Genomic DNA, 19,551 nt, shown 5'->3' on the forward strand with positions numbered 1-19,551 from the left:
GGTAGATACCTGGTACGGAGTACTAGATAGTTACTACAGTCATTGCCCACCGCTGGACAGAGCAGCAGGGACGGACGGATGACTGCATTTCTGGCCGTAGCCCATGCAGATTAAGATGAAGAGCAATGCCCGGTTGGTGGTCGAGCCCTCGGAAAGCAGGGTCATCTCCGCGCCGCGCCAAGCCCATTCTTTCGTCCAACAAAAGACTGGCTGCTCCGGAGTTAGTAGTGCCAGCCAGACTTAGCCACGCGACAGGTCAGATTGAAGAAGCCATTCGATGAACAGGCATCACCTTCCCTTTTGTTGGACCCGGGAAGTAGATATACTTGTGGCCCGATAGAACGACAGACTGGAGAAATCTGTTGCTCACCGCTGGAAGTGTGGCGCGCAGGTGGGTAGCCGGCCGTGGCTGAGTCCGGGGAAACTTTGATTGCTGGCTTGCAGTGTTGAAATGCAGGTGGAATTCGCCGGGTCAGGCAGCCTTGCGGCCAGTGCCATGTACAACCACAACAACAACCAACAACGGAAACATGTTTCCAACCAGGTCAAGTGTCAGCGGCTCTTTGCATGTTCCTGCCAATCACAGGGGCCCTTCTCGGATACCTGCCCGATCGTTGCCTTTGCCTACCCGGAAGTAGTAGCAGAGCATGAGAGACGCAATCATTGTCAAGAAGCACGGAGGTGCGACAGAGCCCGCAGGATGCGGCTGCCCCTCCTGATCTACAGAAGTTGGATGAATATGTATTGATCAATCACGCCAACCGATCTGGGATACATTGCCGACCGTATCATTTTCGTACGTGTAGTGTTTCATCGAGCTAGCTAGTTGGTAAGAAAGAGACATAGAGTAACTACAGCCATGCTGCACGACTATCAGTATCAACGGCAGATGAAGCGACCCCCCTCTCCGATACTCGTCACCTCCAGAGTTGCTTTAATATTGTCACATGCCAGGTAATGTATGATGTCTCCGACAAGCATTGTCATATAGGCATTGACAACTGGACATGCCACCCTCCCCCGCAAGTTTGCGTCATTCTTGTTGGTGGTGGTTGTTGTTTGATGGTGGTGGTGAATGGCAGATGACGCCGAGCGGCTTACCTAATCCGCGATATGCCCACCGCCAGGCAGACAGTCGGGATGCCGCCTAACCAGATGAAGCTGAGCGCGACATGGTCTTTATGTGATATCGCATTCAATAGGCCGACTCACCTAGCCCATTACCTTCTCTCGATCCCATTGACCCTCTTATATCTCTCTTGCCCGCTCGGAGCCCCCTCCCACAATGACCTCCCTCTTCTTCTCCACACCCGTCGACATCGATGTCGTCCTCGAAGACAGCGATGAGCGCCAGACAGTCGACGTCAAGCTCGACAAGGGCCGTCGCGAGAGGGTACCTCTCTACATGGACGGCGAGTCCGTGAAGGGTGCCGTGACTGTCAGGCCCAAGGATGGAAAGCGATTGGAACACACGGGCATCAAGGTGCAGTTCATTGGTACAATCGGTAAGGAGCATGCCCCCTCATGGGGGGCCTACACCATCTCACCATCACGGTTCCTGTCATCTGCACAACTGTGATACCGTATACTGACGCAAAGTCTTACTGGTAGAGATGTTCTTCGACCGCGGTAATCATTACGAGTTCCTCTCGCTGGTGCAGGAGCTCGCAGCTCCCGGAGAACTGCAACACCCTCAAACCTTCCCCTTCAACTTCAAGAACATCGAGAAACAATACGAGTCCTACAACGGTATCAATGTGAAGCTACGTTACTTCGTTCGTGTGACGGTGTCGAGACGCATGGCCGATGTGATTCGGGAGAAGGACCTATGGGTTTACTCCTATCGCATGCCCCCGGAGACAAACAGCCCCATCAAGATGGACGTCGGTATCGAGGACTGCTTGCACATTGAGTTCGAATACTCCAAGTCCAAGTACCACCTCAAGGACGTCATCGTTGGACGCATCTACTTCCTCCTCGTACGGTTGAAGATCAAGCATATGGAACTCTCAATTATTCGCCGTGAGACGACCGGTTCTCCTCCCAACCAATATAACGAGAGTGAGACATTGGTGCGGTTCGAGGTAAGTCGGTCTTCGCCCGAATTCTCCGAATGATGTACAAGAGACTAAACATCTGCATGCAGATCATGGATGGATCCCCTTCGCGAGGTGAGTTGGCTGTGTGCCCATTGCACCTGGCGCCCTGAAGTGCCAGCACGTGACACTGCGGGATTATCGCGACTGGGTGACTTCCCCGACTGACTCTTTCTAGGTGAAACCATTCCCATCCGTCTCTTCCTCGGTGGTTTTGACCTGACACCGACTTTCCGGGACGTCAACAAGAAATACTCGACGCGGTATTACCTCAGTCTGGTCCTCATTGACGAAGGTATGTTGATGCATGTAACTGTATTCCATTTTATCTTCATCTTGGCCGTGTTTGCTTTTGCCGTCCTTGATTGCCGTCTGGCTTTTGCATGGGAGGCCCATTCGTCATCCCACGCACGTGAAACCAGGCTTTGGCTGCAACCCCCCCCCACACCCTGGCCTAGCCATCACGGCACCACATCCCACGGCATCCCACCGCCCGTTCAATAACCGACCGGCTATTGAAACCCTTGATCGGGCCCGCCAGCTGCAATGTGGCCATGGGGCGGTCACCCCCACGCTAAACCGCAACCGACAATGGTCTCGCGTGGGGGCTCCACCGGCCCCAGTCCCCTCCCTCCCTTTGCTGCCAATCCCAGCTTGCCATTCCGCAAGTTTCGATCGTCATATTTTTGGTTTTGCCGTATGGATTGCTTGCTAACCTGTCCCCCAACCTCTCTGTTAGATGCCCGTCGGTACTTCAAGCAATCCGAAATCGTCCTCTATCGCCAAGCTCCTGAGATCGCCACCACCCCTCAGGTCGCTCAGCAGCAGCTCATTCAGCAGCAGCAGCTCCTCCAACAGCAACAGCAGCAGCAACCGCTGCCTGCCGGTTCTGCCACCGCCGGGCCCGGACGAGAGTCTCATTACAACCAGACCGTGACAGCTCCTGCGGCGTAAACCATGGAGTCCCTCCCCATCTCAGGTGCAGGCCATCGTCCATTTTGTAGCAAATAGACCGTCGTGGCCGCTGACTCGGGCTTCATTTGCTGTTCCCCATATACCCTTCTGTCGCTGTACTTTGTACCCCCCCCCCCCTTTCTCTTCCTCCTCTCCACCGAATCACTATTTTCCTGTCATGAAATCCGAGCCAGCATGAACTCCATTATGAATCAGTCAGAACCTACGTACCTTAACTATCCGATAATTCAATCTTGTACTTGAAGCGACTACCCAAGCAAAAGACAGCAAATTTGTATGTATATCATGACTTGGTTTGGGGAGTGTACGATCTAGACTCAAGATATCTATTCAACTCAACCGGGAAACCGGCATTCAGAGATTCAAATTGTAAGTACTTGATGAGATGAAGTACATACAATAGGGCTAAACAGACATGACAAAGGACGCTCGCTCGCTAGCTAGCTAAATGATTGATTGATTGATGGATTGATTGTCTATCTATAATATGTTTTCAACAGTTCCCCGGTCAAGCGAGCAGAGGAACAAAAAACAAACAACAGACTATACGAAAGTAAGAAATAACTATTGGCAATCGTATGAATTACATATACCCACCAACCTCCTGCAGAACCTTGCCTAAGGCATGAAGAACCTCACCGTCATCCTGTTCCTTCCCGGCAACCTGCACGGCCCGCACCACGAGCGGGTAGATCCATGCAAGGTGCTTTTTGTGCTCCTTTGCGGTAAGCGGAGTTGACGAACTGATGGCGGCTGCTGGGTTTACTGGGTCTGCTGACCCTGCGGCGGGTGGCGGGGGGATTGCCGAAGGTTCGGAGCATAAGTCCACCATGCCGCGAAGGAGATGTAATAGGGATTTCCGTGCCGGGGTGGGCTGCGGCATCAGGCCGCGTAGGGGCTGATCCGCGATATAGCCTTTCAGGGATACTGCGCACCGGAGGATGAGGTATGGGGATGTGGAGCGTGCGAGCAAGATGCGGGAGGCTGTGGGTTCCTGGTGATTTGCGATCTGTGAAGGAGCTGATGCAAGCTCAAAGAGGGTGTCGATCACCGTGTATGCGATCTTGGTTCGTAATGTCGGGGGAGGCTCGAAGGTTCGTCCAGGCCGAACATCGTATATAGCCTTCAGAGGCTCGTTTTCGAGGGACTGGGACGGGATGTCGAATCTCTGGGGGATGTAGATGAAGGAAGAGTGCAACAAGGCACAGGCAAAATCCCGGCGAATTCTGTCCGGGATTGTTGATGCCCCTAGGGCTGGGATTATTAGCGCTTTTAGCCGGTCGAAAGCAGCCACGTCGAAGGATTCATCGGCTAGGATGGTGGCGCGCGGGATGGATGGAGTTCGGTATCCCCGGGCAGTGACTATGCCGCTTGCAATGTCGATTACGCGTTGCCAGAAGCGAGAAATTTCCGCTTGCTTGGAGCTATCATACTGTGTCTCCACGTAAGGGATCGCAACTTGGAGAACGTCCAGAGCTGCGGTCGTTGACTTTCGCCAAAGGCTGGGCTCGCGGTCCTTTCCTGGCCATTCGTATCGTTGGACGATTGGGTTCGCGAGACGTTCCAGAGCTATCGCTAAGGATCCGGTCGCGAATATATCCTTTTTGATGCCGTGATCGGTGATATACCAACTGAGAAGATCGATCGCGTTTTTCGAGAATGCGACGTAGGTCGGTTTCTTCGAGTCGCTATCAGGGGACCATTTAGATAACGGCGAGTCAGTGAGATCGGCGATGCATGAGATAATTTCGGGCTGTGAATTGTTCTTCTCTAGACAGAGCGTTTTCAAGCAATCGAGGATCAACGCCTGTAAGCTAGATGTGCGGTCAATATCTGGTGAGTATGGGGGAGATATTGAGTTCCATGCAAGAAGTCGCAAATGTTGGAGAATGATTTCGACCTGTTCCCCTTCGAGGTCATCCTTGTATAACCGGTATATCTGTTGGAAGGCCTGCAGGTATGCTATTGAGGCAGCTTGATTCGGACGTTCCAAGTCCAGTAGATCTTCCTTGTCGGCCGGGTGGCCGCCTACCCACAGCGACCAAGTGACAGAGAGAGCATGTTTGCTTAGCCCTTTCGATTTCTGAACCCGAACAAGTATGCTCGAAAAACTGGAGTATACAGCTTCTCCGAATTCTAAGAGACGCAAGCCAATGATCTTCTGGAAATAGCCGAGTAGTCGTTCCCAAGACTGGTCGAACTTGTCGTCTTCAACAATCGGTTCGAAAAAGGTAGTCACGAGATCAGAAGCCCCTTTAATCATGACCACAGTTGTTTCAACCCAGGCCTTGAACTCATCAGGGCCACGGCCACTCCCCTGCCCGCGTGTAAGCACCAATTCAGCCTCGATATCCTCAACCATCCGGAACAGAACCCGATTCAGACACAAATGCCAGGCCTTCGGCGATAGTTGCTGGCCGTACGCATCGAATATCCTGAGTAGAGTATGGACCGCGCAGTTTCTGATTTCTGACCTGCTGTCGGTGGTGAGGTCCACTATCCGCAGGAGCAGCAACAGCCACAGAGCATTGCGGGAGACGGAAGGCTCATCCCCCTTTGCTAGTGCTGCGAGCGTATCTTCTGTCACGAAAGAGTCAACATGGGTCTCGATGCAAAATCGTTCGATCTGTCCTTGGAGGAAATCGGACACGTTCCAGAAAGAAGACGTGGTTGTCAATGAAATATTGAAATCTTGTTGCTGCAAGGCAAACTTCGAGAACGCGTCTACAAGATTCAGTCGACAGGGCAAGGGAAGCAAAGAGATGAAGTCGGAGGCTATGAGCTGCAGAGACTTATAAGCCACCCGAATAAGCCGGGGTGAGTTGGCTATCAACGACGATTTACACCCTTTGCTGGATGCCTCGGCATCGCCGGTATCGCCAAAGACACTTGATATAAGGTCGAAGACGATAGACCATCCTCCAAGGAAAGTTTCAGCATACTGCTCGAGAATACTCTTTAGGGTCTCCAGGCTTTGCTCATGTATCTCCGCAACGGGCGCTGATGGCGACCCTGGTGAGCAAGCGCTTGCTTTGTAGAGCAATTGAATCTGAAGCCTTAGAGTTTCAAGATTTCTTATTTGCCGTGCGTTGCGTTCCGAGTCATCCTCGCTATCCTTCTGCGTTAGGGTCTGGAAGATAACGCTATTGAGCACTTCGTTGGCTCTTAGTCGAAGCTTCTGGTTAATTGCTCTGTCAGCTGCGCTTGACATCAGCCTGCCTGTAAGAAGCTGCCAAGCACCCTGGTCATCATCAAGTAATGACGAGAACCGTCCGAGGTTCGCCTTGGCTAGCTCATTTGCTTTCTCGAGCACGAACTTCAACAGCTCATCCTGTGTTCTAGACTTCCCCATAGAAAACGATACACGATGGGTATTCTTGCGCAATAAGCTAGAGCGTGATTGTGGTGAAAGCGTAGTTTTCGACAATTTCTCCGGCAAATCTTGTGTCGTTTCTTCGGTGGTACCAAAAAGATCCAGAAGTGCAGTAAGGATCTCTTGGAATGAGCTACCGGGATAGTCGCTGGTACTTTCCAGCATTTTAGCAGAAGCTGCCTGTACAGCCAATATCTCCGTACCGATATTGGCTTTGGGTACGTCAGCACCCAGAACAGATGAAGCATCACCGGAGCTACTGGCTAGAGCCTGCGACTTGGTAGATGCCATCCCAATCAGTAAATCGGTGTCTTGCAGTGTCCCCAAGATTATCGACCAGGCCGGCTGGTCTAAGGTAGGACCTAGAGCAATGCCTAAATTAAGCAAAGCTCGCAAGCACAGGAGGTTCCGGGTGCTTAGAGACACAGATGCAATATCGGTAGGTGCATTGGGGTTCTCGACTGGTAATGGTGAACCAGCAAGAGGCACCGCTGAGCCTTTCGATTTTTCATCGACAGTCTGGCTAGACTGCGAAGCACTCGTCGACGTTACCGTTGCGCTCGCGGACTTTGTACCAGTTGTGTCCGCCGGCATGGCTGCCTTGCCAAGTGTTGTCAGAAATGCATCACGGGGAGTAGACAATCTGAGCAGGCCAGCAACATGAGCCAGCTTCTGAAATGACCGGACCAAATTATGGTAAAACTCGTCATCCAGTGACGCATACAAAAATATTGAGCAAGCCGCAAGTATTGCCGGCCAACAATTCTCGATGATGCCGGCACAGCTTTGGATTGCGGGAAGCTGAGGGTGCGATTCCAGCCGAAGAGGGTTGATTGGTACAGGTGGCTTTTTCGATCCCAATGTCGGAACTTCTTTTGAGGAATTGGTTCTCTGGAGTTCTTGTGAAAGCCTCGAAGAGCCACTGTCTGGATGAGGGCTCATGATACGGCTTCTCCTCTTTTGCTTCAGATCAGGTACCGTCAAAGGAAGTATGAATTTTGCAAGTCCTTCAGCAAAGCTACCGATACAATTCAGTACAAGGCTGTAAATATAGGTATCGGGAGGTGAAGGAGGGTCGGTCTTGTCAAGTAATTCCATGTAGGGCGTGCGAACCACGCTCCATTGACTGCTGATTCCCGGTACGTCAGTGTCGGTTGAGGGAACCGATGTTCCAATAACGCCGGCAACTCCTCCTGCCTCAAGCGTGATCTGCTCTTCGGTAAAAGACCTGGATTGGTCGACACGAAAAGGCACGGTTGACCGGCTACTGACCCCAATCAAGGAAGGCTTTTCCGACGCCAGGCGGACAAGCGAAGCCATGTGTTCTTTGAGAATGTTCTTCCTGCTATCTTCTCGGTCGTAGAGTGAATACATCAGTCTTATCAGGCCTGGTTCGGCATACAAGCCTCGAAATACTTCCATACAAAGGACCCGTTTCCAAGGTGAGGTGCCATCGGGCTCGAGTAGATGAGTTAAGAGTCCAAGAGCCATCTCACACTCGGCAGGAAGAAGAGACATGTGGCGCTTGAGGAGCACTAGGAGGATTCGACAAACACGGACAGTCTGGGAGAAGCTATGTCGTTCCGACAAATACCTCACGATCATTGGCATGAGTCGAGTTCGCAAGACCTGTGTCAATTCAGCATGGATGACAAATAGCTTGCCACTGTTGACCAAAATGCTTTCGATGAGTTCCAGGGTGAAAGTCGAAGAAAGAGACTTGATTCGAAGAAAATATAAGGCTTCGCCATCAATCAAACGGCAGAGATCGTCCAAAACCTTTATCACGTGTTAGCTATCAAGTCATGCATGTTCCCAGTTGTTGAGGCCTACCCGTAAAGCATCGTAAGCAAAGCGCCCTACGCTCACAGGATTCCCGTCAACTTTAACGGTTGTCGTTGGCGTCGACTGATCGAAGTTTTCTAACAATAAATTAGAAGTGAGCGTAATATGGAAGATACGGGTACTGACTGTCTTCGATGGATACCCGTTCAAATGTCGATACGACCAGTTGCTGCAGCGTGGCTGCGGCGGTGCTGGAAACCGCAAGCATCTTGTTCCCTTGAAGCGTAGCACATATCTCCAAGGTGCTGACAAGAAGGTCGCCGCCCAGATCATTTGAATAGTGCTGTAGCAAAGCAGGCAATGACTGCAGGATCTTGAGCTGGATATCCAGACCTCAGCAGCGTCAGTAGGACGATCAATGCTAACGTGCAGTGACTTACTCATATTCGTCGTCTCCTTCAATCCAGCGAGAACATCTTTCAGTCGCTCAGACGGCAGCGATCTCGAAGCCACCAGCCTTTGTAGGCAGATGACCCCGATGCCTGCGAGCTTCGCATGGCGACTGTGACAGGCAAGAATGAATGGATTCGCAAACTTCGGTTTGCGCACCAGATCTTTTGGGTCATTAGTAACTATAATCGCCGAAGTGGATGCGCATAAGAATCGCGATGTGGCCCACCTGCTGATATTTGCGCTTCGGAAGTTGAAGGCAAGGCTTTCAGTTCGTTAAGGGACTCCTCGGCTGCCTACGATTTACTCAGCATGGGCATTCGAGCACCCCTCTAAGTCGGGCAGGCAAACATACATTTCGCAGGTCGGAATTTCTCCTCTTGGATTCCTGGATCAGATTCAGGAGTTCCGCCTGCAAAAATTGGGAGGACATTTCAAACGGCGTGTTGGATCAGAACATGGCCGATGCCACCCGCTATTGATCAGATTGTAGCACTAGGCAGATGTGGCTTCATGTGGTTGTCACCGATGGGAGCGAAGGGATACGAGTCTAGGAACCTGGGGCACGGTAGATTCAGACACATAGATATCCCTGGGCAGTCTGCATCTGCTCAAATGCGCGCTCGTCGCAATGACCACGATGACTTGGTCAAAATAAACAACTCTCCAGCATAACATCAGGAGGGACATCCCCAACGGCGCGCCAAGGCACCCGCGGAGATAGTAGAGATCCCACGTGATGCTGCCGGGTGTTATCATCACGTGTCGTGGCTCTGCAGGAATCCGGCGGGCCAGATGCGCAAGGCTGGCAGGACTACTAGTGCCTGTAGTATTGCCCGGCGGTGGGATAAGGTCGCAATGCCCCTCCTCCGCCTCGGTGGTCGAATCCTCTTCCCCACCACCTTCTCCCGGCGTCATTAGAACCTTGTTGATTTTTGATCTACCCGACATTTCCTTGCTCACAAGATGGGAGCCAAAGTTCCCAGAAACTTCCGGCTGCTCGAAGAGCTAGAGAAGGGTGAAAAGGGCTTGGGAGCAGGTAAGGGCGCCATCCCGATTGCGGACACTCAGTGCCATCTCTAACGGTCTTCTTTTCTTATCCTAGAGTCATGCTCCTACGGCCTCGCTGATGGGGATGACATGATGATGAGCAACTGGAACGGCACCATCCTGGGCCCCCCTCATGTCCGTCACCCCTCCCACCGTCTCACCCGACTCGACGCATATGCGATAATACAAGAACATATCTAACCCGGTATTGAACGATGACAGAGCGTCCACGAGAATAGAATATACAGTGTCAATATCCATTGTGGCCCGGATTACCCCGATAACCCACCGACCATTCAATTCGTCTCTCGAGTCAACCTGCCATGCGTTGATACCCGGACCGGAAAGGTATGGATTCCGTCATGCCTCGATACTATCGAGTGAGAGTAGTCCTAATCTCTATATGGTCATCAGGTCGATCCCAGCAAGCTGCCCTGTCTGGTTCAGTGGAAGCGCGAGCATACCATGGAAACTATCTTGGTCGAGATCAGGAGGTAAGCGGTCTTGTATATTCACACAGGCCAAGTTGAGACGCTTACTTTTCCAGATACATGGCTCTACCCCAACATAAGAAGCTCCCGCAGCCCCCGGAAGGCTCGAACTTCTAAAGCTGCAACGTTGTGAATGGTTCAGGGTTCGAAAGCGGAGTATTATGGTTGGTTTCTTGAGTCAGGTTCATCTGTGTTTCCCTTCATTGGCTTATTAGAGCATGTACAGTCTATGCATAACGGCGGGCATTGGCGCGGTTTCCTTTGAAGCCTAGTTGCAATTTATCGTTAGAACGTTGATCAGTATGATCTCTCGTGCCGTTCTCGTCGCATGTTATATTGGCTGGGTCCGAACACACGATTTTGGTGAGCTACCAATCGTCTTTCCTCGAGTGTTCTTCAAAGGCGCTATGACCGACAGAGGGAGATAGATCACGATCGACCAAATAGAAGTATTCCCGAATACCTGTTCTCTGCCTCTTGTAGACTGGGTTGTACAGACTCATTAAGCCTACCGCGCAGCCGGCATGGCATTCATGTCATTTAATGCTGCAATGCCGTTCCTTCATTAATACCAACCCTTTTGACAAGGCCTTGACGGTCCTTGCCGCGACTACCAGTTTTGCGGCAGTATCAGGATTGAAGTTGTATGCCGTTCGGATTTCACGTGACATCACCGATCGATGTAGTCACATGCCTGAGAATATCCGGAACATCAATCCCAGAATTATGTTTTCTTCCGAATAATGCATAAACTAGTCGTTCCCCGGAAGTCATTAGCCCACCGTTTTGCCAGTAAGCTCACATTAGACTGCGATTTGTCTTTCGGTATGAGAAGCAATGACTGACAAACCCTTCTTCCGACAGCTTTAGCGCTATACCGAGGACTTCTCCGACAATGCGCGAAACTACCAGACACCCCATCAGACCTGAGCGCATGCAGGCCTTATATACAGCAAAGATTTCACAAGTACAAAGGACTCCAGAGTCCGTCTCAAACAATTCATTCTTTAAAAGCGGGCTATGAGGTACGTGGATTTCCAGCGCTCGACATGAAACGGTCAATGTTTAATTGTCTGCGGCGTCGCTCGCAAGAACAGGCTCTCGACCTCCTATACTCAGCATCGCAAGGAAACCAACATGATGTTGGCCGGATCACAAAACTCATAGCCGAGAGTCGGCGAGCAAAACAACAAGCGAGCGAATGGCAAAGAGAGCGAGCTAAGTTGCAGCCGGTGCAGCCTCTGAATCGGAAGAAGCAGAAAAAGAACGCAAACCGCGATTTCCAAAAATCGACCGCTCTGCGGCATCCAGATGCTGAGCCTATTCTTTCACGGCCTCGGCCAGTTGTCAAGGGAAAGCGTCATATTCCTGTGCTTGTGAACGCGCGTGGACTTCCGTTTCTGCGCATCAAGAAGCCCCAGCCCAAGTTCCTCAGCGCGGTGTTGAATTCTAAGGCCGAGATGCGTTGGAAATGGATAGAGCGTGCGCAGAGGTTGGAACATGAGCTAGTGATGGCTCAGGACGAAGATGAATGGGATGTTTTGACTGGACACGGGGAAGACGAAACATGGGCCCAGTCGGTCCAACTCAGCTACAGGAATGTGTGTCTTACGATAAAAAGGGCGGATCAAAGGTCTCAGGAACTCGCCGAGTCCATGTGGAAGGTTGTCCTTGCGGAGCGCAAGTTGGCTGAGGAAGAAAAACAACGATCACTTGATAATGATCCGACTGGCAAAGAAAAGACATGACACTGGCCAATAACCTGCCGGCTCATGGGCGAAATCAGTGTCTACTCATCTATTCTATCGTGTTCCCGTTACTATACGGTTCATCATGGCCAATGGCAATGAGGGTATCTGGGAGCATCCTGCTGTTAGGCAGAGACTGAATCTTGAGGTGGAAGAGTGAACATTCTGCAATGATCCGAGTCTTTCCAATAGACCGCATTTGGCTGTATCGAGTTCAGCAGACTGACTTGTATGATATGGTGGCGGTCAGGACATGTATATTAACAACACCCAGGCGCATATGATCTTATCGCTTTTGATGCATCAAGAGGCCTTGGAATGGGTCTTCTATTCCCTTTCATAACAGTCACCTCCGCATAGGGGTTTCAGCGAATGCAGGTTAAACTGCCAGAGTGATTCATCTCATTATCCCCGGGCGTTTCCGGCCGATGTACATACTACTAGTAATTTCTACTCTTTGAGCGAAATATTTGCGAAGTGAACAATATATACAAGTTATAGAGACTGGTCTCTTAAGACTTATTCGTATCAAGAGATTAATGAGTTCCGTGATAGAAATACCATATAGACCAAGCTTTTAAGCCGCTATCTTCATCTTTTCTACAGCAGCTGGCATAGCGTCCTCTTCCTCCTCATCAAAGTCTGCTCTTCCAGCAAGACCTCTCTCCCATAGCTGTTTGCCCGTGAGCTTCTTCTCTTCTTTGCCTGGGGTCTTCTTGGTGGATTTCTTGTCCTCTGCCTCCTTCTCTTCGCGCTTCCGTTTTTCTTCCTCCTCCATCTCCTTTAAGAATTTGTCCCTCCATTCCAAGAACGTCTCCCGGTTTACAACAGTGCCCTGGAATTTCCGGTTCTCCTCCTCCTCTGCCTTGGCAGCTTCCATCTCTTTTTGAGCGTGCACAGCATCTACACGCTCGGCCATGAGAAGTTCCGCGCTCTCTTTTAGGGCACTGACTAGAGTGAACACCATCGCCATCCCCATGTTCTCTTCAATTGTAGGTTGCAGAGCCTCGAGGAGCCGATCGCGGTCCTCCGAGATATCTAGTCGGGGGTGTTTCGGTGCGTTCGGGGGCGCGCTTAATTGTAATTCGGGGGCAACATCGGGATAGTCTTCTGGGTAAGAGACCTGCAGAATCAAGACGGCTTCCTCTGCTTCTTCGATATCATTCTCGGGTGCTTCCAGAGCGATTGATATCCGGTATGAGGTGTCAGAGAGGTCTATAATCTTTCTGTCAGCGGTCGATTCTTCACAGGATCCTATGAATTGGGGTCGAGGCAGAAATATCGATGGGCTTTACCTGTGATTTCTTCAGGGAAAATAGAATCGAGCACTTCGCGCTCTTCGATCTGGTCTTCGCGGCCCATGCTGTTTCAATTCTGCCGCCGGCGGGGTTGGAGGGGTATTGTTGCTTCTGAAAGTAGAAAGGCCGTAAATCAGGCGAAAGGCTAAAATTTGCAAAATTTAAGACTATGACACGAGCCTAATATCTGAAGAAGTACCAGCAGAGCGGATTTAAGCCGTGTGGTCTATAGGATGAAGGGCTCAAGCATGTAGGACCCATTTCCTCGGTTTGGACGTGCGCAAGCACAATACCTGCACTGCACCGCATCCCACGTGCAAACAGGGCAAACAGATAAGGAAATGCCCAAATTTGTCCCGCCCGAAAAAGGGAATTTCAATGCTCCGCCTTCTCGAGTGCAAAGCTCCCAGTGCTTGTTCTTGTACTCGGGATCATTACTGACGATAAAATACTGTTCTTGTTCTATTCCTCTTCTTTGTTTGCACCCATAAATTACACTGCATTTCGATTTATTGCGGCCGATAGACCATGGGCAAACCCAGACCTCCTCAAAAAAAGAAGTCCTCCAAATCTCGCGCAAAGTCCGTTCTGAGCGCGGGCGGCTCAGTCTCAAAACAGAAAATGAACGAAGACCCTTCCAAGCTTCTCGAGCAGGCGACGACAGAGCTTCAGACCGGTCAACCAGATGTTGCGCTTTCACTGGCTCAGCAAGCCCTCAACAGCGCCCCAGCCAACTCCCCAGCTCAATTATCGGCCTTGATTACCGTTGGAGAAATCTACGTCGAACTTGGCGATATTGACACTGGTAGGCAACATTTCATGCGCGCTGTCGAACTTGATCCAAATGGCACGATACCCGAGTCCCAGGGAGGAGGAGCTGGAAAGTTCCTGTGGCTAGCTCAACTGAGCGAGCTCGGTGGGAGGGACAGTGTTCAGTGGTTTGAGAAGGGTGTGTCGTCTCTCAGGCATACTATTCAGCAGCTGGAGCAAAACCCCGGGCCGGAAGAGGCACTTGAACTTGTTGAGAAAAAACACAAGATGGCAAATGCTCTGTGTGGAGTTGCCGAAATCTACATGACCGACCTTTCGTAAGTCACGAACGAACTCATGCACTCCGTCTATCATGTTGGTCAGACTTCAGCTAATAAATAAAAGGTGGGAAGAAGATGCAGAAACTCGATGCGAGACCCTCATCACCGAAGCGATTCTCGTTGCACCAAATGCGCCTGAAGTACTACAAACCCTTGCATCCATTAGAATCTCACAGCTGCGGACGGAGGAGGCCCAGGCCGCACTCACGAAGAGTCTCGCACTGTGGAAGGATCTGCCGCCCGAGGACCCGACTGTCCCAGACTTCGCGACGAGAATCAGTCTTTCCCGTCTTCTCATGGAGGTTGGCAAGGAACTCGAGGCCTTGGAGGTTCTGGAACGCCTGATCCTGGAAGATGACCAGAGTGTGGAGGCATGGTATCTCGGAGGGTGGTGCTTGCAGCTGCTGGCTGGAAAGCAACAAGCCCCCACAGATGGCGAAGAAGCCGATGAAAGCCCAGAGGTCAAGCGACATGCATCGCTTGATGCTAGCCGTGAATGGCTCAAGCAAAGCTTGGCGCTATACGAGGTTCTTCAATATGAAGACGAGAGACTTAAGGACCATGCACTGGAATTGGTCTCGGAAATGAACAAAGAGCTGGGTGAGGAGATGGACGACGACGAGGCCGGGGAGGATGAGGACAACGAGGAAGGCTGGGAGGACGAGGAGATCGAGGTGGAATCTGACGGCGATCACGAAATGGCTGACTCATAAAAAGTTGCATGTTTGTTACGAAACTTCTTTGTCATGATACCAATATAAGAGGACATGCTCCGTACTATCTTCCAATCTCTCCGCAATAGACGAATCCTACACTAGGTAGTTTGCCAGAGCATTGATCAGCGCGCGCCGGCGCCGGATAAAGTACCATCCGACCGCTTTCCCCCCGGAGATAACCAGAGCCAAATTTATTCCGGCGGTTCGACTTCGAGTGGCAAACAGCTCAATGTGAGTGAGGAGTCGATATCGCGGTTGCTGGAAGTGTCCCATCTTCCATTACAGGATGGACTTCGTTTCAGCGCCCAGCGGGGAGAGCTCCTCGCTGAAGAATCCGGTGCTCGAAGTGGAGGCCGTTGATATGACCTCCGCGGGTGTAAAGGGCGGCACCGCAACGGAGAACATAACCGCTGCGACGGAAGAAGCGGCGCAGTCAGAGGACGAGACTGACAGTGATGGCTCAGGCGATGACTGGGAGTCTCAGTCCCTGTACGAAGATGCCATTCAAGTCGTTCGCGACGAGCAGCTTCGTGATGGGGGTAAGCACTCTCTATACACTGCCCTGTCTATGCGCTCGTACTAACCCTCCCCCCCTTCTCCCCTTTTAGTGCCTGATGCCTGCACTTTGGAAGAAGCCATCGCTTATCGGAGACGTCTTCACGATATTGGCAAGGCCGCATTTGTCGAAGAAACGATTGGACGGGATACAGTGACCGCGAAGAAGTTGTGTACTGCGTTCGGGATCCTCCCTCCTGCCTTCCTAGACGATGCGCCGGATGAGGCCTTCCACCCTTTACTGGCTATTGCCATCTCGCGCGAATTCCAGAAACGTCCAAAACTCCCACAGTACAATACGATCGATGATGCGGTCAAGCTGCTCCAGGAGTCCAAGAATATCGTCGTTTTGACGGGCGCTGGCGTACGTTTTGATCCATACCTCCTTTTGTGGAAGCACCCGTTTGCTGACAAGCGTTGTTAGATATCTACGAGCCTGGGAATTCCCGACTTCCGGTCCAAGGACACTGGTCTCTACTCGCAACTGGCGCATTTGGGTCTCAGTGATCCCCAAGAGGTCTTTGACATCCATGTGTTCCGCGAAGATCCAAGTATTTTCTTCTCGATCGCAAAGGACATATTACCCACGGAGAAGAAGTTCTCGCCAACACACGCCTTCATTCGTCTGCTTCAGGACAAGGGCAAGCTACTGACCAACTACACCCAAAACATCGACAACATCGAGGCTAATGCCGGTGTCCTTCCGGAAAACATCGTACAATGCCACGGCTCCTTCGCCACAGCCACGTGTGTTAAGTGTGATTACAAAGTTTCGGGCGACGACATATTCGATGAGATCAAAAAGGGGGCCATTCCTGTATGCGCCTCTTGCCGCAAAAGCATCGCGGAAGATTCGGGTGTCAAACGAAAGCGCAGCAGTAATGGGGCCCACAAGAATCGCAAAGACAACGATGGGGACAGCTCCGATGAAGACTACGAAATACCCACCCCTGGAGTTATGAAGGTATTTGCATGCCGATGTGTCTCTTTGCTACTCTTCATTTGCTGATACCAGTCATCACTAGCCCGACATCACCTTCTTTGGAGAGGATCTCCCTGATGAGTTCGGTCACCGTCTGCTGCACCACGACCGCGATCGAGTAGATCTGGTCATTGTCATTGGGACATCACTGAAAGTCGCACCTGTGGCGGAGGTGCCCGGCGTGCTGCCTCGCACTGTTCCTCAGATTTACATATCCCGTACTGTAAGTTCTGGGTTTGGCCTATATGGCACTTCGAAATGCGCAACTGACGAGTGTCCAGCCTGTATCTCACACGGAGTTTGATATCGACCTGCTTGGCGACTGTGATGTGGTGGTGTCTGAGCTCTGCCGGCGGGCGGGGTGGGAGTTGAAACACGAGATGATCCCAGCGGACGAGAAGGTGGAGGTGCTTCCAGTGGAAGATTATGAATCACGACATGTGTTTAAGGTTGTCGGCGCATAGCGGCGGCGTTCGGTCCTGCTTGATTCAGAGACGGCGTAACTTCGGGTTTGTTTTGGCTGGTTTGTCTGCATTATTTGTATTGGAGGTCCAGGATGTAAGACTGTTGCTTTTATCAAATAGACGGATGCCTCGCTACCTAAGTACTACCTCAGGAAGTACGTGGTGAAGCCTGTGCTGTTGCTGTTTCGATGTATTTATGTTCTGCAACCTGGCTATGGCCAGTTAGTTATTCCATAATTTCTTCACGCCATGATGGTTGCTGCTTTTCGACGTATAAAATAAATACCCCATGCGGTTGAATCTATGGGACCTGAGGTTGTCACACTTCAACGGGGATGGATGAATGGATGGATGAGTCCCGGCAGCGACGGCGGGTTCCCGTTGAAATCCATCCAATCCACCGGCTCAAGGAAAATTCATTCCCCTTCCTGTCAACGGCCATTGAATGACAGGTGCACCCAGCCTTTCGGACCAGCAGGAGAGCAGCATCTTGGGTCTCATTCAACCTTGCGCCATTGATTTTGTCGGTTTTCATTCGCCTCTAAGGACTGGTACGCAGCCAACGATGGAGTATTTGATTCGCTTCGCCCAGGTCCACGAGTCTTTTCGACAGCCCGAAATCCAGGCGCTGGCTGACTTGGCGGGGGTGGATCTTGAGTTCCTATACTACGATAAAAATGTATGTTTTTTTTGTTTCATACCTTCCTGCTTTGTTTTTTGTCCCTTGATCGATGGGCCTGGGTGCAGCACAAGCGACAGAAAATGATCCGTTGGACAACAATTTCCCCGCACCAATGAATGCCGCCGTCTCTCTCTCTCTCTCTCTCTCTATATACATGCCGCTAACAACCACTTCCAGTCCCCATTCTGCATCATCAAAGTACAAGATGAAGCTACCGCGCGTGCTGTCATCGCTCGCAGCATCATAGCCAAGGACATATTTGAGCTTTGGGGCCAAGGCGCCAACTTTGACGACGTCCACGTCGACGTCCGCAGGCGGACAGAGGATCGCTGGGCCAGGTTCAAGGATGATTCATTCCGCTTTACCATAGACAGCTTCGCGGGGAAGCGCAACGAGAAAAAGAAGCGCGAAATTATCCAATCTTTCTCGTTTCTTGGATTCAAAGGTCCCATCCGGATGAAGAACCCCGACCAGGATTTCTGGGTGTTCGAAGACTACGGGTGGGACCTTTCTTCCCCTGATATTCTTCGCCCTCGCCCCGAGGGACAGGAACCAAGGACTATTTACTTTGGACGGTGGATCGCGAATAGCAGCCGAGATGTCATTAACAAGTATGATTTGAAGAAGCGCCGCTATATCAGCACCACCTCGATGGATGCGGAGCTGACCCTCATCACGGCCAATATGGCGCATGCGGGCCCCGGGAAGATTTTCTATGATCCTTTTGTGGGAACGGGGAGCTTCCTGGTGGCGATGTCTCATTTTGGGTCCCAGACGTTTGGTTCTGATATCGACGGGCGCAGTTTCCGGGGGAAGGAGATGGAGAAGGGCGGTACGATGGGAGTTTTGTCGAATTTCCAGCAATATGACAACGTGGGAAAGTTTATGGATGTGTTTACGTCCGATCTCACCAATACACCTTTGCGGTCCTACCAGTTTCTGGACGGCATTGTCTGTGATCCACCTTACGGTGTTCGGGAGGGTCTCAGAGTTCTGGGAAGGCGTGAGGGTCTCAAAAACGAAGAGGTCATTATCGACGGAATCCCGGCTCACTAGTATGTCTTTCTTCATCGAAATTATACCCATGCGTGCCCATAAACCCCGACTAACATATCCTAGTCGGCCCGGCTATATTGCGCCCAAAAAGCCATATGGCTTTGAAGCCATGCTCAACGATATCCTCAGCTTTGCCTCCAGAACGCTCGTGACCGGTGGCCGTCTGGCCATGTGGATGCCAACTTCCAATGACGAAGAGGGTGTGGTATTCCCGGTCCCGATGCACCCGAACCTGGAGGTTCTGAACGTATCTGTCCAGCCATTCTACAGCTGTAAGTATCTTCAATACCCTTCGTACCGCAGAGTATCCGATTGTATTAACTGTCGACCAGGGTCCCGCCGACTCATCACATATCGGAGACTCCCGGAAGGACAGGTCTCGGATGTCTCACAGGGACGCCAAGTACTCGACTCTGAAGGAGTATACGCAGATCAATTAAACGCTTTCAGGAGGAAGGTACGGATACCACCCTGCTGCTAAATAGCTTCTACCCCATGGACCACTGAATCTGATCTAACATGATATAGTATTTCACGAAAAACCAGCACGACACGGTCTCAAAGTCAAGGAAGGAAAGCCCCGCATCATAACACAGATATATGTCTGTCCTGCATCATATCATGTCCCGAATCACACGACGATACTAAAATCAAAAACAATAAATGAATTCAAAGTCTCCATTGAGAAATACCACGATGCAGACCAGTGTATCTTATAGTAACAAAGCCAACCCTATTT

The 19,551-nt window shown here is 51.2% G+C and overlaps 8 protein-coding genes across 8 annotated transcripts; 6 read left to right on the top strand and 2 right to left on the bottom strand.

The window, feature by feature from the left end:
• Window positions 1–1,201: 1,201 nt before the first annotated feature.
• Window positions 1,202–2,284, top strand: BO70DRAFT_362565 (vacuolar protein sorting-associated protein 26). Its single transcript, XM_025543340.1, has 3 exons — window positions 1,202–1,505; window positions 1,612–2,084; window positions 2,147–2,284. Exons 1-3 carry the CDS (start codon window positions 1,286–1,288, stop codon window positions 2,207–2,209), a joined length of 756 nt encoding a protein of 251 aa, XP_025398914.1. The 5' UTR covers window positions 1,202–1,285; the 3' UTR covers window positions 2,210–2,284.
• A 1,219-nt stretch (window positions 2,285–3,503) lies between these two features.
• Window positions 3,504–9,334, bottom strand: BO70DRAFT_429638 (putative endosomal peripheral membrane protein (Mon2)). Its single transcript, XM_025548085.1, has 6 exons — window positions 9,035–9,334; window positions 8,909–8,975; window positions 8,670–8,843; window positions 8,416–8,622; window positions 8,278–8,366; window positions 3,504–8,223 (listed from the first exon to the last, which is right to left on the bottom strand). The coding sequence occupies exons 1-6, from the start codon at window positions 9,110–9,112 to the stop codon at window positions 3,655–3,657; spliced, it is 5,184 nt and encodes a 1,727-aa protein (XP_025398915.1). The 5' UTR covers window positions 9,113–9,334; the 3' UTR covers window positions 3,504–3,654.
• Window positions 9,335–9,603: 269 nt separating this feature from the next.
• On the top strand, window positions 9,604–10,487 carry BO70DRAFT_337507 (E2 ubiquitin-conjugating protein MMS2). The gene is made up of 5 exons (XM_025541159.1): window positions 9,604–9,718; window positions 9,785–9,864; window positions 9,952–10,077; window positions 10,144–10,223; window positions 10,277–10,487. The coding sequence occupies exons 1-5, from the start codon at window positions 9,646–9,648 to the stop codon at window positions 10,335–10,337; spliced, it is 420 nt and encodes a 139-aa protein (XP_025398916.1). The 5' UTR covers window positions 9,604–9,645; the 3' UTR covers window positions 10,338–10,487.
• Window positions 10,488–10,963: 476 nt separating this feature from the next.
• On the top strand, window positions 10,964–11,968 carry BO70DRAFT_292565 (LYR motif-containing protein; the record flags this gene model as incomplete). Its single annotated transcript, XM_025539411.1, has 3 exons — window positions 10,964–11,012; window positions 11,085–11,245; window positions 11,318–11,968. 3 exons carry the CDS (start codon window positions 10,964–10,966, stop codon window positions 11,966–11,968), a joined length of 861 nt encoding a protein of 286 aa, XP_025398917.1.
• A 529-nt stretch (window positions 11,969–12,497) lies between these two features.
• On the bottom strand, window positions 12,498–13,505 carry BO70DRAFT_387630 (RWD domain-containing protein). The gene is made up of 2 exons (XM_025545921.1): window positions 13,264–13,505; window positions 12,498–13,183 (listed from the first exon to the last, which is right to left on the bottom strand). Exons 1-2 carry the CDS (start codon window positions 13,328–13,330, stop codon window positions 12,546–12,548), a joined length of 705 nt encoding a protein of 234 aa, XP_025398918.1. The 5' UTR covers window positions 13,331–13,505; the 3' UTR covers window positions 12,498–12,545.
• Window positions 13,506–13,675: 170 nt separating this feature from the next.
• On the top strand, window positions 13,676–15,081 carry BO70DRAFT_362569 (ACL4 family protein). The gene is made up of 2 exons (XM_025543341.1): window positions 13,676–14,354; window positions 14,422–15,081. The coding sequence occupies exons 1-2, from the start codon at window positions 13,795–13,797 to the stop codon at window positions 15,068–15,070; spliced, it is 1,209 nt and encodes a 402-aa protein (XP_025398919.1). The 5' UTR covers window positions 13,676–13,794; the 3' UTR covers window positions 15,071–15,081.
• A 214-nt stretch (window positions 15,082–15,295) lies between these two features.
• Window positions 15,296–17,262, top strand: BO70DRAFT_362571 (putative histone deacetylase SIR2). Its single transcript, XM_025543342.1, has 5 exons — window positions 15,296–15,612; window positions 15,682–15,992; window positions 16,053–16,592; window positions 16,654–16,833; window positions 16,892–17,262. The coding sequence occupies exons 1-5, from the start codon at window positions 15,360–15,362 to the stop codon at window positions 17,072–17,074; spliced, it is 1,467 nt and encodes a 488-aa protein (XP_025398920.1). The 5' UTR covers window positions 15,296–15,359; the 3' UTR covers window positions 17,075–17,262.
• Window positions 17,263–17,547: 285 nt separating this feature from the next.
• Window positions 17,548–19,452, top strand: BO70DRAFT_429644 (tRNA (guanine-N2-)-methyltransferase). The gene is made up of 5 exons (XM_025548086.1): window positions 17,548–17,753; window positions 17,934–18,811; window positions 18,876–19,084; window positions 19,145–19,269; window positions 19,341–19,452. Exons 1-5 carry the CDS (start codon window positions 17,640–17,642, stop codon window positions 19,401–19,403), a joined length of 1,389 nt encoding a protein of 462 aa, XP_025398921.1. The 5' UTR covers window positions 17,548–17,639; the 3' UTR covers window positions 19,404–19,452.
• The last annotated feature ends 99 nt before the right edge of the window (window positions 19,453–19,551 follow it).

The sequence above is a fragment of the Aspergillus heteromorphus genome, assembly GCF_003184545.1.
Source record: "Aspergillus heteromorphus CBS 117.55 chromosome Unknown BO70scaffold_14, whole genome shotgun sequence".
NCBI lineage: Eukaryota > Fungi > Ascomycota > Eurotiomycetes > Eurotiales > Aspergillaceae > Aspergillus > Aspergillus heteromorphus.

Coding starts and splice junctions, on each gene's coding strand:
- BO70DRAFT_429644 (XM_025548086.1), top strand. CDS start 17,640: ATGGAGTATTTGATTCGCTTCGCCCAGGTCCACGAGTCTTTTCGACAG. Junction 18,812..18,875: donor GACGGAATCCCGGCTCACTA/GTATGTCTTTCT, acceptor AACATATCCTAG/TCGGCCCGGCTATATTGCGC. Junction 19,085..19,144: donor TGTCCAGCCATTCTACAGCT/GTAAGTATCTTC, acceptor ACTGTCGACCAG/GGTCCCGCCGACTCATCACA.
- BO70DRAFT_337507 (XM_025541159.1), top strand. CDS start 9,646: ATGGGAGCCAAAGTTCCCAGAAACTTCCGGCTGCTCGAAGAGCTAGAG. Junction 9,719..9,784: donor TGAAAAGGGCTTGGGAGCAG/GTAAGGGCGCCA, acceptor TTCTTATCCTAG/AGTCATGCTCCTACGGCCTC. Junction 9,865..9,951: donor CCATCCTGGGCCCCCCTCAT/GTCCGTCACCCC, acceptor GAACGATGACAG/AGCGTCCACGAGAATAGAAT.
- BO70DRAFT_387630 (XM_025545921.1), bottom strand. CDS start 13,330: ATGGGCCGCGAAGACCAGATCGAAGAGCGCGAAGTGCTCGATTCTATT. Junction 13,184..13,263: donor TTTCCCTGAAGAAATCACAG/GTAAAGCCCATC, acceptor GAAAGATTATAG/ACCTCTCTGACACCTCATAC.
- BO70DRAFT_429638 (XM_025548085.1), bottom strand. CDS start 9,112: ATGTCCTCCCAATTTTTGCAGGCGGAACTCCTGAATCTGATCCAGGAA. Junction 8,623..8,669: donor GAAGGAGACGACGAATATGA/GTAAGTCACTGC, acceptor GACGCTGCTGAG/GTCTGGATATCCAGCTCAAG. Junction 8,224..8,277: donor TTGCTTACGATGCTTTACGG/GTAGGCCTCAAC, acceptor CACGTGATAAAG/GTTTTGGACGATCTCTGCCG.
- BO70DRAFT_362569 (XM_025543341.1), top strand. CDS start 13,795: ATGGGCAAACCCAGACCTCCTCAAAAAAAGAAGTCCTCCAAATCTCGC. Junction 14,355..14,421: donor ATCTACATGACCGACCTTTC/GTAAGTCACGAA, acceptor AATAAATAAAAG/GTGGGAAGAAGATGCAGAAA.
- BO70DRAFT_362571 (XM_025543342.1), top strand. CDS start 15,360: ATGGACTTCGTTTCAGCGCCCAGCGGGGAGAGCTCCTCGCTGAAGAAT. Junction 16,593..16,653: donor CCACCCCTGGAGTTATGAAG/GTATTTGCATGC, acceptor AGTCATCACTAG/CCCGACATCACCTTCTTTGG. Junction 16,834..16,891: donor AGATTTACATATCCCGTACT/GTAAGTTCTGGG, acceptor ACGAGTGTCCAG/CCTGTATCTCACACGGAGTT.
- BO70DRAFT_362565 (XM_025543340.1), top strand. CDS start 1,286: ATGACCTCCCTCTTCTTCTCCACACCCGTCGACATCGATGTCGTCCTC. Junction 1,506..1,611: donor GCAGTTCATTGGTACAATCG/GTAAGGAGCATG, acceptor TCTTACTGGTAG/AGATGTTCTTCGACCGCGGT. Junction 2,085..2,146: donor AGACATTGGTGCGGTTCGAG/GTAAGTCGGTCT, acceptor ATCTGCATGCAG/ATCATGGATGGATCCCCTTC.